This window comes from Neofelis nebulosa, chromosome 14 (assembly GCF_028018385.1).
Source record: "Neofelis nebulosa isolate mNeoNeb1 chromosome 14, mNeoNeb1.pri, whole genome shotgun sequence".
NCBI lineage: Eukaryota > Metazoa > Chordata > Mammalia > Carnivora > Felidae > Neofelis > Neofelis nebulosa.
This window is the reverse complement of record NC_080795.1, coordinates 48816202-48832455: the sequence shown is the minus strand read 5'-3', so window position 1 is coordinate 48832455 and position 16254 is coordinate 48816202. Positions and strand designations below refer to the sequence as shown.

Below are 16254 nucleotides of genomic sequence, written 5' to 3'. Positions count from 1 at the left end.
CCTACCCAAATAAACTGAAAATAAACCTGTTAAAACCAGGTAACAACCGTTGCTAGGAGTCTATACAACAATCTTCAAAACACAGGCCCTTTCACATTCAAATGAAAAGAATAAAAAATGTAAAGCCAAAGAGACACTCAACAACTACTCCCTGGAAAGTTCAGTAATCAAGATGACTTTACTTCTCAAGTCTAATGGGATCAAGGTCAAGGAGACCAAATGGCTAACTGGCAAAAATAATTTACATCAAAATATCCTTCTCTCCTCAGTTTCTTCCTACATTAATGTTAGGGGGTCAATATGGATGCTATTTCTAAAAGCAACTGCAGACGCAGTGCCACCCAGGTGGACTGTCAATCCCCATTCCACCTACTAGACTGCATGTCCTAGTTCATCAAATACCTACAAGATCAGTAAATGCATCCTAACTTAACATATCTACCTTCTATCCTTCTGCCCCGAACACAAATTAACAGAAATAGTAAACAACTAGGTCAGGATCACTATTGTAACAAAGAGCAAGAATAAATCACTAAATTTTTGTTTTACTAAGTATTTATTCAGCATCTATTATTTGCAAGGAGAAGAAATGAGGTTAGAGAAACACTAAATTAAAAATACAGTTAACTCTTGGCCGAGAAGAAACACTGCTGGAGATAACCGACTGTTAAGAGACCCGCGCAGTGTGGGATCAGGCCCTTGAGTGTGGCAGGAACCTTGAGAAAGCCACATCCCAGGCTTGTGGGGCGACTTTTCCACGACCGCCACATGTTCCAATTGCCAAAGAGATGGATGAAACTGTTGCCACGTTTATCATGAGGACCATCTTGAAAATCCCAATGACTGAAATGATGAAAATCCTCAAAGCCTGGGATTTTTTGTCTGCAAATCAACTGCAGACCGTAAACTTCCGGCAGAGAAAGCAATCTCTCGTTCAGGACTTGGTTCTGCTCTGTGAGATAAGTGTGCAAGTCTCCACGACACAGCCCTTTTAGACATCATTTATACTCAATTTCATCGGCACCAGAAAGTTTGGGATGTTTTTCAAATGAGTAAAGAACCAGGTGAAGACGCTGACCTTTTTTGATACGGAACAATTCAAAAGTTCATTTGAGAAAATTCTTCGGAGAGCATTAAAAAATGTGAGGGTCAGCTTCAGAGACGCTGAGGAGAATGCAGTACGGATCTGAATTGACTGGGGAACGCAGCATAGAAAGTCAAACCAGTACAAACCTGTTTGTGTGCTGTATTACTCCCAGACTCCCTACGCCTTCACTTCCTTCTGCCACCTGAAGAGCAATATACCCCTTCTGGGTCAGGCACTGACAGTGGCTAGCAATCACCATAAGATTGTGAAAATGGACCTCAGAAGCCAGTATCTGGACTCTCTGAAGGCTATTGTTTTCAAACAGTATAGTCAGACCTTTGAAACTCACAACTCCACCAAGCCTCTACAAGAAACCCTTGAGCTGGACATGCACACGGATTCAAGGACCATTCATGAAAACAGAATCGAAAAAGAGAGAGTCCGGAGAGTGACTCAAGAAACTTTTGGAGACTATCCTCAACCAAGACTAGAATTTGCACAATATAAGCTTGAAACGAAATTCAAAAGTGACTTCCATGGGGGCATCTTGGCCGAGAGAAAAGAGCCCCTCCGGTGCCTAATGAAGTTCTCTAGCCTGCATCTTCTGGAAGCACTGAAATCCTTAGCACCAGCTGGTATTGCAGTCACACCACTTTCTCCATTGCTCACCCAATAAGGGAATGAATTATTTTAAAATCAGAGATAAATAAGATGTCTGTGGTTTTGTAAGCACGGTACTTCCTTGACTATATTGCATATGCATTTCAGTTAACAGCTAGCTGGAAAGCTTCTGTTTATGAACTTGTGTTTTAGAAATTCATTCTTAATATTGACAGTCCAGAAATGTTCAATATGCTTGTTGGGACTGATTCTTTCCTCCTCCAGTATGCACCCCGCTCCCCCATATCCTGCAAAGCATAGCAATTGAGGGCCTTTAAAAAGCGATAAGGTGTCCTTTTCCTCACTCCTATCTCTCCTTGATCCTGGAGAGACTGGGTTCTAATTGCTTGTTTCCAAGGATTTTGTCTGAAGCCTTGGATCATGGAAAGAAACAGCAAGAAACTATCCTCAACTCAAAACTTTCTAGGAAAATCATAAAATTGGTCCATTCAAAGGGTAGAGTTGGGTCCATTAAGTTATTGCAGGAAGTAGAATATCAGATGATTCAGTAATATAATAGTTTCAATGTAAGTATGATACTTTTCATAATCTGTTTTATCCTACATATGGCATTCAAACTCACCATACTATACTGATTTGTGAATAAAGATTTCAAAACTGGTACATCAGTTACGTCTGATGGCAATTCTTCGGTGATCATCACAATACAGCATGTCCTTTCTTAATAACATTTCGAAATCTGCTTCCTATTGTGTTCCACAAAGGATTTGGGGTATAAAAATGTATATTACAATTATGATAAAATTAAAAGGTGAGGCAGTCTTGGACAAATGGGAAAGCAAACGAAAAGCAAGGACCGAATAAAGGTAGAGATAAAACTGCCATGTAACAAGATACGAGTGCCTCCATCTGCTAGAAGATTGAAAAACTGGAGTGGAGTTAGCCAGTGGTCAAAGCAGAGAAGAAAACACCATTCGTGAATGAAGATATTTAAAAACTGGTACATCAGGGGCACCTGGGTGGCTCAGTGGGTTAGGCATCCAAACCTTGGTTTCAGCTCAGGTCATAATCTCACGGTTCGTGAGACGGAGCCTTGTGTCAGGCTCTGCGCTGACAATAAAGGGCCTGCTTGGGATTCTCTCTCCCCCTCTCTCTCTGCCTCTCCCCTGCTTGTTTTCTTTCCCTCTCTCAAAATAAATAAACATTTAAAACAAATTTTTTTTTTAATTTTTTTTTTTTTTTTAACGTTTATTTATTTTTGGGACAGAGAGAGACAGAGCATGAACGGGGGAGGGGCAGAGAGAGAGGGAGACACAGAATCGGAAGCAGGCTCCAGGCTCTGAGCCATCAGCCCAGAGCCTGACGCGGGGCTCGAACTCACAGACTGTGAGATCGTGACCTGAGCTGAAGTCGGATGTTTAACCGACTGAGCCACCGGGCGCCCCACAAATTTTTTTAAATACAGTTAACTCTTAGTCAAACTACTCCATACTGCTGCCTCGGCATCCATTTTGTGTGGCCAAGTGGCCCACAGGGAACTAGAAATGACAGAAGCCTTTTCCTTGGGAGCAGTTCTAGGTAAGAGCCTGCAGAGTGGCAAGAAATGTGAGTTCCTGATAGACTCCCACTGACAAAACACTCTCCCCCACTGCCCAGGGCCTTCTCCCTAAGATAAGACCCCCTCAAAGTTTGCCAAAGCCCTACTCTTTTTGGTTTGAACTGACCAACCCCAACTTAGCCTGGGAACCCCAAAGCACTCCACCCGCAGACCCTAATAAAGGCATGTGCCCCAGGTCCTGCCACTCTCTGCCTGGACCTTGATCTCCCCGTATGGTGCCCCCTCCCACAGGACCCGTGAGTAATAAACTTCTCTATTTCACTTTCCCTTGAGGTCTTTTGCTGAATCATGGCTCAACATCCCATGATACTCCAGGACTCTCAACTCAACAAATGTTAATATAACAAAATCACAACAGTGACATTCATCACAGTAGGCAATACAGGACAGAATGAAAGAAAAGGGTTACTTCTTATTATAATGACATATCACTAAAGATGAGCCTAAATTAAAATGAAGTGTCATTTCATAAAGAACACCAAATACAAGTACAAATGACAACAGTGAGGTCAAACTATCTTTACAAAGTCATTATTATACCAAGCAAACTATTAGCTTCCAGCTACAGAGAGGTCAGTAGCAGACTACTCCATGGCACTAAGGTAAAGAAATGCCATATTCAAATTTGAGGGGAAAGGCATTTCCCCTGCACTAAAATTAAAAATTTTTATTCCAAGGCTTTAGAAGCTGGATGCTATTAAATACAAAAGCTAGAGAAGACAAGTATTCAGCTGGAAAAATGCTGAGACACATAACCTAGAAACACTGTGAATGTGAGTTAACAACTGGCTCCAGGAAAGAACTCAGGTAAATCTTTATAATATTGCTTTTCGAAGGACGTGACATCCATGTCATAAGCTGTATTATCTACTATGTATGTAAGACTGTCTTACACAAAATGTTAAGGGAGACAAGACGTAACTAGAATATCACCAAATTCAGTAATAATAATTCTACCTTTAGTGGCTTTCTATTATATTTAATATCCTTATCTATAGATTTTTTTTACATTCTTTTTTTGTTTTTATAGCTAAGTCATTCACCTTATACAAGTCAGTATCAAATCTTGAAACATTAGCTTACCTCCATTGGCCAACAGATTCTCCTGAACTTTATCTTTACTATCTTCCAATACATCAGCCATATATTGAGCCACTTTCTTAACCACCCTTGGGAGGGGAAAAAAAAAATCAATAATCGTTTCCAGGAAAAAGACCTAAATTCCATGCTTCACAATGAACACACTACATACACACATGAATTGGACTATATATCCCTTTACATGTATCTATTTCATACAGAACAAATGGGTTAGAACTTCTTAAGTAATGTTTTAAGGATAGAAGGGACCAAGATTTTGTAACATGCAAAGCTGAACTCAGTAACCGTAGACTTTTAACTATTTCTTAACCATTATTTAACTATTTAACTACTATTAACTATTAGGAACAATGCTAAAGAGAAACCATGGTGTCGTTAACTACTAAGGCACCTACACATCACCTTATCAATCCCCTCATTTTATATAAGTAAAGACACCAAAGTATAAAGAGAATAAATGACTTAGTCACAAAAGTCACAAAATCACAAAAGCAGCTAATGGCAGAGCTGAGACTAGAAACACAGTGTCTGGGCTTTGGTGTTCTTTCTCTGGTTCCATGTCTGCCTCTAGGCCCTAGGGGGTGGGATACAAAAGTATACAAGACAAAATATCGAGTTGAAAAGATACCAAAAAATACAAACGACTAAATACAAAGCAATGTGTGGTTAAGTGCCAACTGAGATTACCAGGTTACAGAGAAGAGAAGCATAAAGGAAAAAGGGATCACTTTCAGCTACTGTAATCAAAAAGTCATAATGACTCTGGGGCATCAGGGTAGCTCGGTCAGTTAGGTGTCCGACTCTTGATTTCGGCTCAGGTCATGATCTCACGGCTCATGGGTTTGAGCCCTGCATCGAGCTCTGTGCTGATAACGTGGAGCCTGCTTGGGGTTCTCTCTCTCTGCCCCTCCCCAGCTTGCGTGCTCTCTCTCAAAATAAACTTTAGAAAGAAAAAAAAAAAAAAAAGCACAATGACTCATGAGCAGGGCAATAAAGGATAGGAATGGTCTTGAAAGGATGATTAGATGGGGAGAAAGTATACTCTTGCTACAGGGCACCCTCCGAGTTAGGATCAAGAGAGGCAGAAAAGCCAATGGGCCTTCACAGTATTATGAGGAATCCAGGCTGCCCAGCGTGCTGAGAGGGGGAGGGGGGGCGAGGAAGGTGGCCCAGAGCCAGACTGCAGATAGACAGCCTCTGAGGTCAGACTTTACAGAGAAGTACAGTATAACACGGTCCAAACAGGGTTTTTGACAATTCATCTGAGGACCATATGCTCAATGGCAGGGAGAGCAAACTGGTAGACAAATTAAGAAACTCCATGCAATATGAACCAGTAAGGCCCAGAAAAAATCCTATGCTGAATGACCTCAAACCTAATCAAGCAGAACTGCAGAAAAAATGATAAAGCTGTTAAGTCTTCAACTCAAATTTGTACACACATTTGGCTATGTCTCCAAAATTCACTTATCCCTTCAAAGGAGACAAACCATTATTCCCATATAATTTCCCAAGCATCTTGTAAACAGAACCATTTACTATGAACATGCAAAAATGGTCATATGTTTGCCACAGAAATAGTTCAAGAGTGTAGAACAGACTGGTGTCAAGTTTATACACTTAATGTGTAATTGAGAACTTCACAATCTCCCTGTGCATCTCCACAAAAGTTATCTATGTCCGAGTACACATGGTAACCTCAAAAGCTGCTCTTATCATTAGATTACTTGGTAAGTAAAAACTGTAATTTACTCCACATTATCACAATGTTCAGACTTAAAAAGCTAACATCTGTCAATTCTACCAAGGTCTAACAACCACAGATTTTTAAATTCTTCAAAGGTTTCAGGAAAACTGACAAAGACAAGTTGCATAACAGTGCAGAAGAGGAGACAAAATGCACAGGCAACTTTTAATTCCACGACCAAACAGACTGCATTTACCCTAAATACTTTCCAGATTCCTTCCCAAAAAAATGTGAACAAACCTTAAACTATACGCAGGACATCCCAATGACAATTTAAAGAAAGACCTATAGAGCCACCCAGGTGATTAACAAGAATCCAAGTAAGTGTTGATAATTACATTCTCAGGGACTTCCCTTCTTCAGATTTCTTTGGTTGTCACCACCTGAAACTGTAATGTGGGGATGGGACTGTAGGGAAGACCATCATCTCAGGAATGGCAACTACAAAGAGTTTTCCTCAACTAAAAATGTGTAATCCAGAAACCAAGAGATGATTCATACTATCAATCAGTCCGCTGAGAATATCATCAATAATTACTTTCACATTTGCCCTACCATGAATACATGAAATTGGTAACCATAAAGTGCTGTTACTTTTTCTTTCATCCTTTTACTAATTCTTATGCCAAGTGTCTTGCCTCAGTTGAAGCTTGTAATATCTCTTGCCTAATCTACTGTAAACCTGTCTCCTAATTGGCCTCTTTGCCTCCAGTGTTAAAGACCATCAGTATATCTTCTGGTCTATTTACTTACTATATGCTGGTATGTTAAATCAATGTAGAGAGGCAATATTTGCCTCTATTACCAGAAAGATTGCATTACGGTGGTTCTATCGATTCAGAAAAGCCTAATAGCATACATGGGAAATCCTTCTACACAGACTTCAAGTTCCCTTAAAGCTTCAATCAAATACACATTTCTAAGATTCTCCAAAATTGTGTATTTTACAAAATTGTACCTATTCATCTAAACCCTACCTATTTAAAAGCTCTGTATTCCAAGAGTCAAGGAGATTATAGACTGATTCTGCCAATTAATCAAAATGCAAAAAGTTATCAAGGACCCACACCCATCTTCAGCTAAAACACAAAGTAAATTTCAGAAGTAACTGAAACTGGAGTTTAGAAAAAACTATGCTCATGGATGAAAGACTTAATATTGGTAGGATGGCAATAATCCCCAAATTGACCTACAGATTCAACACAATCCCCCTCAAAATTCCAGCTGACTTCTTTGCAGAAATTTGACATGATCCTAAAATTCATATAAAAATGCAAAGAATCAGAATAGCCAAGACAACCTTGAAAATTTAGAAAAACACAGAGAATTCACACTTTCTGATTTCAAAACTCACTACAAAGCTACAACAATCAAGACAATATGGTACCGGCATAAAGACAGAAATAAGGAATAGAAAGAAATATAAAATAAAACTGAGAGTCCAGAAATAAACCCTCACATTTACACTGAATTGATTTTCAGCAAGGGTGCCAGGACAATTCAATGGAAAAAAAATAGTCTTTTCAACAAATGGTGTTAGGACAACTGGATATCTACATGCAAAAAAAAAAACCCTGAAGTGGGGACTCCTACCTCACATCATATACAAAACTTAACTCAAAATGGATGTAAGACCTAAATGTAAAAGCTAAAACTATAAAACTCTTATAAGAAAATATAGCTATAAAATTGTGTCACCTTGAATTAGGCAATGGTTTCTTAGACAAACAAAACACAAGCAACGAAAAATAGATACATTGGACGTTAAAATGAAAAAATTTGTGCTTCACTCTCTCAGGTTTCCAAGATGACCAAGAAAGAAGGAATAATGGTCATGCCAAAAAGGGCCGCGGCCCCATGCAGCCTATTCTCCGCACCAACTGTGCCCATTCCGTGCCCAAGGACAAGGCCATTAAGAAGTTCGTTATTCTGGGGCACCTGGGTGGCTCAGTCAGTTGGGTGCCTGACTTCAGCTCAGGTCACGATCTCACAGTTTGTGAGTTCCAGCCCCGTGTTGGGTAGGCTCTGTGCCGACAGCTCAGAGCCTGGATCCTGCTTTGGATTCTGTGTCTCCCTCTCTCTCTGCCTCTCCTAGCTTCTGCTCTGTGTCTCTCTCTCTCAAACATAAACAAACATTTAAAAAAAAAAAAAAAAAGAAGTTCGTTATTCAGAATATAAAAGAGGCTGCCGCAGTCAAGGACATTTCCGAAGCGAGTGTCTTCGACGCCTATGTGCTTCCCAAGCTGTATGTGAAACTACATTACTGTGTGAGTTGTGCCATTCACAACAAGGTAGTCAGGAATCGCTCTCACGAAGCACAGAAGGACCGAACACCACCACCCCGATTTCGACCTGCTGGTGCTGCCCCACAACCTCCACCAAAGCCCATGTAAAGAGCTAAGTCCTTAAGGACTGAAGAAAAACTGTTCTCTGTTAAAATAAGACAGAGATTATACTTAAGAAAATTTTGTGTGTGTGTGTGTGTGTTTCAGAGGTGCCTGGCTGACTCAGTTGGTAAGGCACGTGACTCTTAATCTCAGGGTTGTGAGTTTGAGCCCCGCACTGGGTATAGAGATTATTTAAAAATAAAATCTTCAAAAAAAATTTTTTGCATGTGCTTCAAAGGACACTATCAAGAAAGTGAAGACAATCCACAGAATGAAAGAAAATATGTGCAAGTCACATTATGATAAGGAACTTGTATCTAGTATAAAGAACTCTTAGAATTCGATAATAAAAAGGCTAATAAGCCAATTTAAAAATGGGCAAAGAATCCAAATAGACATTTCTCAAAAGAAACAGAAATGGCCAGTAAATGCATGAAAAAATGCTCAACACATCATTAATCATTAGGTAAATGCAAATTGAAAATGCAGAGAAAGGGGTCTCTGGGTGGCTCAGTTGGTTAAGCGTCCAACTTCAGGTCAGGTCATGATCTTGTGAGTTTCATGGTTCATGAGTTTCAGCCCCGCATCGGGCTCTGTGCTGAGCCTGGAGCCTGTTTCAGATTCTCTGTCTCCCTCTCTGTTTGTCCCTCCCTCAACTCATGCTCTGTCTCTCAAAAATAAAATAAACGTTAAAAAATTTTTTACAAAAAGGAAAATGCAATGAAACACTATTTCATACCCACTAGAAAGACTATAATGAAACAGATGAATAGTAACAAGTTTGTCAAAAATGTGAAGCAATGAGAACCTCCATACTCTGCTGATGGGTCTGTAAAACGGTGTAACCACTTTGGAAAACAGTCTGGCAGTTCCTCAAAATGTTAAAAATAGAGCTACCATATGACCTAGTAACCCCACTCCTAGGTACACATCCAAGAGAAATGAAAACATATGAGTATACAAAAACTTGTACACAAATATCCATACCAGTATTCTCAAAAAGTAGAAATAGCCTAAATGTCCACCATCTGATAAATGGATTAATAAAATATGGTACATCTATACAATGGAGTATTATTTGGTAAAAAGAAATGAAATACCAATATGCGCTACAACATGGATGAATCGTGAAACATTATGCCAAGGAAGAGAAGCCAGTCACAAGAGATCACGTATTAAAGGATTTCATTTATTTTTTAAAAATTTTTTTTTTTTTCAACGTTTTTTTTTTTATTTATTTTTGGGACAGAGAGAGACAGAGCATGAACGGGGGAGGGGCAGAGAGAGAGGGAGACACAGAATCGGAAACAGGCTCCAGGCTCCGAGCCGTCAGCCCAGAGCCTGACGCGGGGCTCGAACTCACGGACCGCGAGATCGTGACCTGGCTGAAGTCGGACGCTTAACCGACTGCGCCACCCAGGCGCCCCTAAAGGATTTCATTTACACGAAATGTCTAGAATAAGCAAATCTGTAGCGCCAGAAAGTGGGCAGGGGGTAAGGGGAGGCAAGGAATAGGATGTCTGTGATGGTGGTAGTGGGAGAGTGATGAAGATGTACTGTGACTGACTGGCGATGGCTGCACAACTCTACGACTATTCTAGAAATCACTGTACACTTAAAAGGTACACGTTGTACGCTTTAAACAGGTGAATCGCATGGTATGTAAGTTATATCTCAATAAAAATATTAAAGATAGTCACCATTTTCATACTTCAAACAGGTATATTTTATTGTATATAAAATGTACTTTCATAAAGGTGATTTATAAAGAAAAGAGTCATCATTTTCTTTTATTATTTTATTTATTTAAATAAATTACTTATTAGCATTAAATTAAATTATTATTATTTATTTATTTTTATTTATTTTGAGAGAAAGAGAGGGGAGGGGAGGGTCAGAGAGAGAGGGAGAGAGAATCCCAAGCAGGCTCCATGCTGTCAGCGCAGAGCTCCACATGGGGTTCAACCTCACCAACCGTGAGATGATGACCTGAGCTGAAATCAAGAGTCAGACGCTTAACTGACTGAGCCACCCAGGCGCCCAAGAGTCAGCATCTTCTAAAACCATTCCAATAAGTAGACTATACATGTGATAATAAACCCAAAGTCCAGGTAGCCTGAGAACAGTGACTCATTTTGCTCTAGTCAATGCATATAAATACATTACCCTTCTACAAATGCATCCAGTTTAGCCAGTTCATCCGACAAACCAACCAAGACATCCAGTGTGCCAACCTAGAAGGGAAATACAGCATTTTACTACTTAGGTTTCATCCCCTGCCATTTTTTTTTTTAACAAGGTGATACAACATCTTGATTTGAAGGGCCCATAAATCCTAAGTTTTCCGTATTTTATTTCATGATGTGCAAGTGTGGTTAAAAAAGTTTGCCAGACATTTCAAAGGTATTTATATGCACGGGATAATCCTCTAATTCATGGGTACAGCCAGCATTTAAGAGGTGAAGATTCTGCAATGGCAGGCCTATGCGTCTGCTTCTACTGCCCAGTGATGGGTGGACCATTTGAAGTCATGGTTTACAGCAGCAGCTCTTAAATAGGGAGGGGTCCATGACTATCAGTGTCTCAAAGGAATTCGTAACTCCCAAAATACGAAGAACCAGTAATTTCAAGTTATTTCTTAAATGAATGCTCTATATAACTACCTGCTAAGTTACCCAGCAAAATAAAAATACTGTGATTTTTCCATTCTGTAAAATTACTGATAACCTGCTTCCCTTTGAGGCTGCTAGGTTACAGACCTTCAATAATTATTAAATAAATTAACCACAATAAATAACTAAGGTAGACCTGCAAAGTATGATTAAAGAGGTCTAATGGTAAAACGTTTACAACATTACTGAAACTTGCATGAATTTAATAACAAAAAACTGGGTTTGCTGTGATATTGAAGTATATTACTAAGATTTTTCACTTCTGAAGATATATGTGAATATAATATATCAAATATTTTCATAACATTTCTCATTACAATTCAAATTACAATTTAGAAAAGCACAAAAGTTTAGAAAAATGTTATTCACTTTGGTAGTTTACTTCTAAAATCTCAAGTTCCTCATTATTTAAAATGTGAAGATTAGAGGGGCTCCCGGGTGGCTCAGCCGGTTAAGCGTCCAACTTCGGCTCAGGTCATGATCTCGCGGTCTGTGAGTTCGAGCCCCGCGTCGGGCTCTGTGCTGACTGCTCAGAGCCTGGAACCTGCTTCAGATTCTGTGTCTCCCTCACTCTCTGCCCCTCCCCCGTTCACTCCTCTGTCTCTTCTCAGAGGAGTTTATATAATAAACATAATAAATAAACATAAATAAAAAATAAACATAATAAATAAACATAAATAAATGTTTATTTATTTAAAGTAAATAAACATTAAAAAAATTTTAAAGACCGAGAGAAAATCAAAAAAACAAAATCTGAAGATTAGAAAGAACAAGATAAGTTTTCAATTATGCCAATGGCTAGAAATGAGCTTTTTTTTCTTTTGAAGGAACCCAGATCTCTAATTTCTACCAAAATGTAAGCAAAGACAACTGTTCTCTTCACAATGAACTCATGCACTACTTTGCACCATGCCGTTTTACCTTTAAGTCAGGAATGTTAAATTTTGAAGTAATAGCAAGATTATTGTTCTTCGTAGTTGCTGCATGCAATTTCTCCCATGTTTGCTGACATGTTTTCTCCCCAGGAGCAGATATAAGCCAGAACTCAGTCATATTTGTTACCAAGTGTTTCTTTCCAAATCAAAAGGGACTCTGAAAGGTAAAACAAAACAACAAAAAATACCTTCAATGCCATTTGTTTCTAAAGTATTTCAGAGTCACAGGATCAGTGATAAATATTAACCTTTTTCAAAACGAATCCAGCATTGGCAGCTGATCCCAAGCAGAGTCAAATGTACCTACCTGAAGTAAATCCACATAAATGGGAAAAGGGGATTTATTTATGACACTAGGGGGAAAAAAGATGATAAAAACCTAACACATTTAGTATCTAATTTTTTTTTTTTAATTACAAAGTAACATTCTAAAATGGGAATTATTCGAAGAGGTGCAACTACGGAAAATACCAGCCACCAAAGGTCTCATTCCACAAAAGCAGTAGGAAGAATCACAAATTTACAGGCTAATCTTAAACTTTTAAAACAAAAAACCAAAATAGGACATTTTAAAACATGCATAACTTTTACCTTTGAGAAGGAACTGAATCAATGCACTTGAACAGAAGCCACCAAATAAATTTGTCACATCTGGCTTAGCAAATCCTACGAAGTTAGCCAAATTAGTTATTAATTTTAACCCATATTCAACCTAAGGGAATCTCCTCACATCCCTGGCATACAGTTAGCTGCCATCAAACTTTACGAATTTGCAAAACAATCTTCCCAATTGGCCTTACACTTAAAAATATAACAGGGCGGGGGCTGGGGGTGGTACACTATTGGATCTAAGTGAGAGGCTGTGGACCTCCCTCTCCAGGCAGTTCCATTAAGACACAACCAACCCTCTTATACAATCTCTCTCCTTCCCTCCCACGTGGAAAAATAAAAGTCCAGAGCCAAATCTATTCAGAATCTAAGTAGGTAAAGCACACAAGCTCCTAAAAATGAAAATATTACCGCACCATTATTTCTACTTGAATATGTCTTCATTAGGACCACCATAAACTTTCTACTACCAGTCACTGTTGACACTCTCCCGAATAGGAAAGAACTACCTTACAAAGGTGTCCTGATAACAAAATCATGTATCAAATGTGAAAGGACTTTGTAAATTTAAATTTACTTTAAAATATAAAGTAGAATAATCATAATGGACTTTTATTAACTTCATAACTTCACTCATTTATTAACTTCATAACTTCACTCATCCTATTTTTAGAATTGTAATTAAGGTACTCCTAGGCAGTCATTACACAATTGAAAGTGAACACAGATGCCATTCTATATACTTTATCTTTTTCCAATTTCTGTTTATACAGATCTTCTACATACCAGGTACTGTTTTAAATGTTTTAGGGGCACCTGCATGGCCCGGTCAGTTAAGCATCCGACTGCAGCTCAGGTCATGATCTCATGGTTCGCGAGTTTGAGTCCCACATTGGACTCTGCTGTCAGCTCAGAGCCTGGAGCTGGCTTAGGATTCTGTGTCTCCCTCTCTCTCTGTCCCTTGCCCACTCACATTCTGTCTCTCTCTCAAAAAAGAAGTATTAAAAAAACAAAAAAATAAAATAAAAATAAAAATGGGGTGGAGCACCTGGATGGCTCAGTCGGTTGGGTGACCGACTTGATTTCAGCTCAGGTCATGATCACAGGGTCGTGGGATCGAGGTCCATGTCCGGCTCCACGCATGGAGCCTCCTTGGGATTCTCTCTCTCTCTGCCCCTCCCCTGCTGGTGCTCTCTCTCAAAACAAATAAATATTTTAAAAAATAAAATAAAAATATCTAGGGAAAATATGGTACAATGTTAATAACTGTTAAATCTGGGTAGTAGGTACACGGATGTCTGTTAATCTAAAGTATTTGAACTTTTCTGCATACTTGAAATATTTCAAAATTAAGTATTTTTAACTGTTACAAGAATGTAATTACTTCACAATAAAATAAAACAATGTTTAGCAAATTTATAAATTTTAATGGACTCTCAAACAGAATATCCAGAGAATAGTCTTGTTACCATGTTGATCCCCCAAGCACAACTTTTCTGTTTTAAAACTAGTCAAGATGCTTTCTAGTCTGTTCATATTGTGTTATGACCAAGTATAGTAATATATTGAACAAAAACCTTCCTGATGTCTTGGAATTTTTTGTCAAGAAATACTTCAGGGTCAACATATTCAGGAACTCTAACTGCATAATATTGTAAAGGTAAGAGCTTGGGCTACACTTGTATTAACTCCAGAGTCCATCTCAGTAAGTTGCTCTTTAAATTCCTGATGAAATGTTGTGGTTCTATCTCCTGCTTTCCTGTCTTCCCCTAACCCGAGTCACCTCACCTAAGCTGCTCCAAACCTTGCTATCCTTTCATTTGCCTTTGGCAACTTTGGCTCTGGCTTTTCCCCTTCTCTGGTCTCCTCCATCTAATATTCTTGCACTTATCAAATCTAGTTTTTTTTAGCCCAAACACCAGTCATAGCACTACCTTAAACTTTAAAATTCTAAGTTGATCAGAGAATTCCATAACATCTTTAAACCTCTTTTACTAATCCAGATCTTCTACATGATGGTAGTTTTGGGAAATCTGAGGTTTTATTATAATTATTTATACAAGCAGTTTTGTTAAAGTGTATCTGATGACATTTTATACCTCCTCTCCCTTCCAAAATAGCAGGGATTAAATCAATAAGTTCTTTCTGATATTTTAAAATTATCCAAAGTGCAGCTTCTTCAAAGACTGTAATAATATGAGCTATTACAGTAGATGTCACTATCATACCATTTAGAGTTCTAGAAAATCTTTTTTATCCAACAGGTTTCCAAAGTATTTCAAAAAATAAGAAAAAGAACCCCATTTTTCATCTATAAATAACTGCCCTATCCTATTTCACTGAGCTATTATCAGGACCACATAAAATAATGTCACGATGATTCTAAACAAAAGTAGAGTCTAGAAATGTCTAGGAAAGAGGTACCTGCTGGCTCAGTCAATGGAGCATGTAACTCTTGATCTCCAAGTCATAAGTTTGAGCCCCACACTTAGCCACCAGAAATCATAAGTTTGAGATTGGTTAAAAAAAAAAAAAAAAAGAAAAAGGAAATGTCTAGGAAACTTATACAAAGTACTCTAATTCCATTTTTAACTGGAGCCCTCTCTAGGGCCTAACTGTTTGGATATGAGGAGGAAAAGGTGTTCTCTATGTTTGGTATTATGCTATACACATCTCATATGCTATCTCATTTAATTCTCATGACAGCCCTATGAGGTAGGTAGTAATACTTGGGAGAGGTTCTCATTTACCAAGACCACATGAGTGGAAAGTGGGGTTCAAATACCATGGAGTTTGACTGTAAAAGGCTATGTACTCTCTATTGTGTCATACTAGAAGAAAATGTTCCGCACTCAGACCCACATGAGCTCCGCTATTTGAAGAAATCCACGTGTAACCTTAAACCCTTTTGTCCTGCTTCCTTCTGGGCTCCAAGCAACCGGTAGGCCCAAGGAATTCTAAATAAATCGAGCTTCCCTTCCCTTTTCTTTTCATCTAGGATCATCAGAATGATGATGTTGATGTCTGAAACAGCAACGCCCAGCACCCCAACTATCCTAGCTCCTAAAGGAACAATGATACCTCCAAACAGAAAAGCAAAAAAAAAAAATAGTTTCAAGAGATATGGAGATCGAATTTAAATTTAATTAAATTTAAAAAGAGAAAAACAGCACAAACTTTAGAGTCCCATTAAGAGTTAAACTCCTGACTCTATTCCCTCAGTTTCCTCATCTGTGGAATGCTATAAATCTCTTCACACAACTGTTGGAAGGAATCAACAAAATGATGAACCTAAGAATTGCCTTTGAGAACAGCATCAGTAAGTCTTATGCAAAATTCCTTTTGTTCTGTTTTTGAACAATGTCCACCGTTACCCTGTGGACACAAGTCACATAAAATAATTTCTCCTTGAGGGACGCCTGGCTGGCTCAGTTGGGAGAGCATGTGACTCTTGATCTTGGGGTCGTTGAGTTCAAG

General features: G+C 38.7%; 1 protein-coding gene and 1 pseudogene across 2 annotated transcripts in view; one reads left to right on the top strand and one right to left on the bottom strand.

The window, feature by feature from the left end:
- The window catches only part of ATP6V1C1 (ATPase H+ transporting V1 subunit C1), a 48324-nt gene that overhangs the window by 18764 nt on the left and 13306 nt on the right, over positions 1–16254 (bottom strand). Inside the window, exons 2-4 of one of the 2 annotated variants that reach the window (XM_058698739.1) lie at positions 12155–12325; positions 10728–10795; positions 4410–4495 (exon numbers count right to left, since the gene is read on the bottom strand). In XM_058698739.1, coding sequence (XP_058554722.1) covers positions 4410–4495; positions 10728–10795; positions 12155–12286 — 286 coding nt within the window. In that variant the 5' untranslated portion in view covers positions 12287–12325. The remainder of the gene's footprint in view (positions 1–4409; positions 4496–10727; positions 10796–12154; positions 12326–16254) is intronic. The other variant, XM_058698741.1, reaches the window with a different exon arrangement.
- Positions 732–1797, top strand: LOC131494400 (centromere protein N-like; annotated as a pseudogene).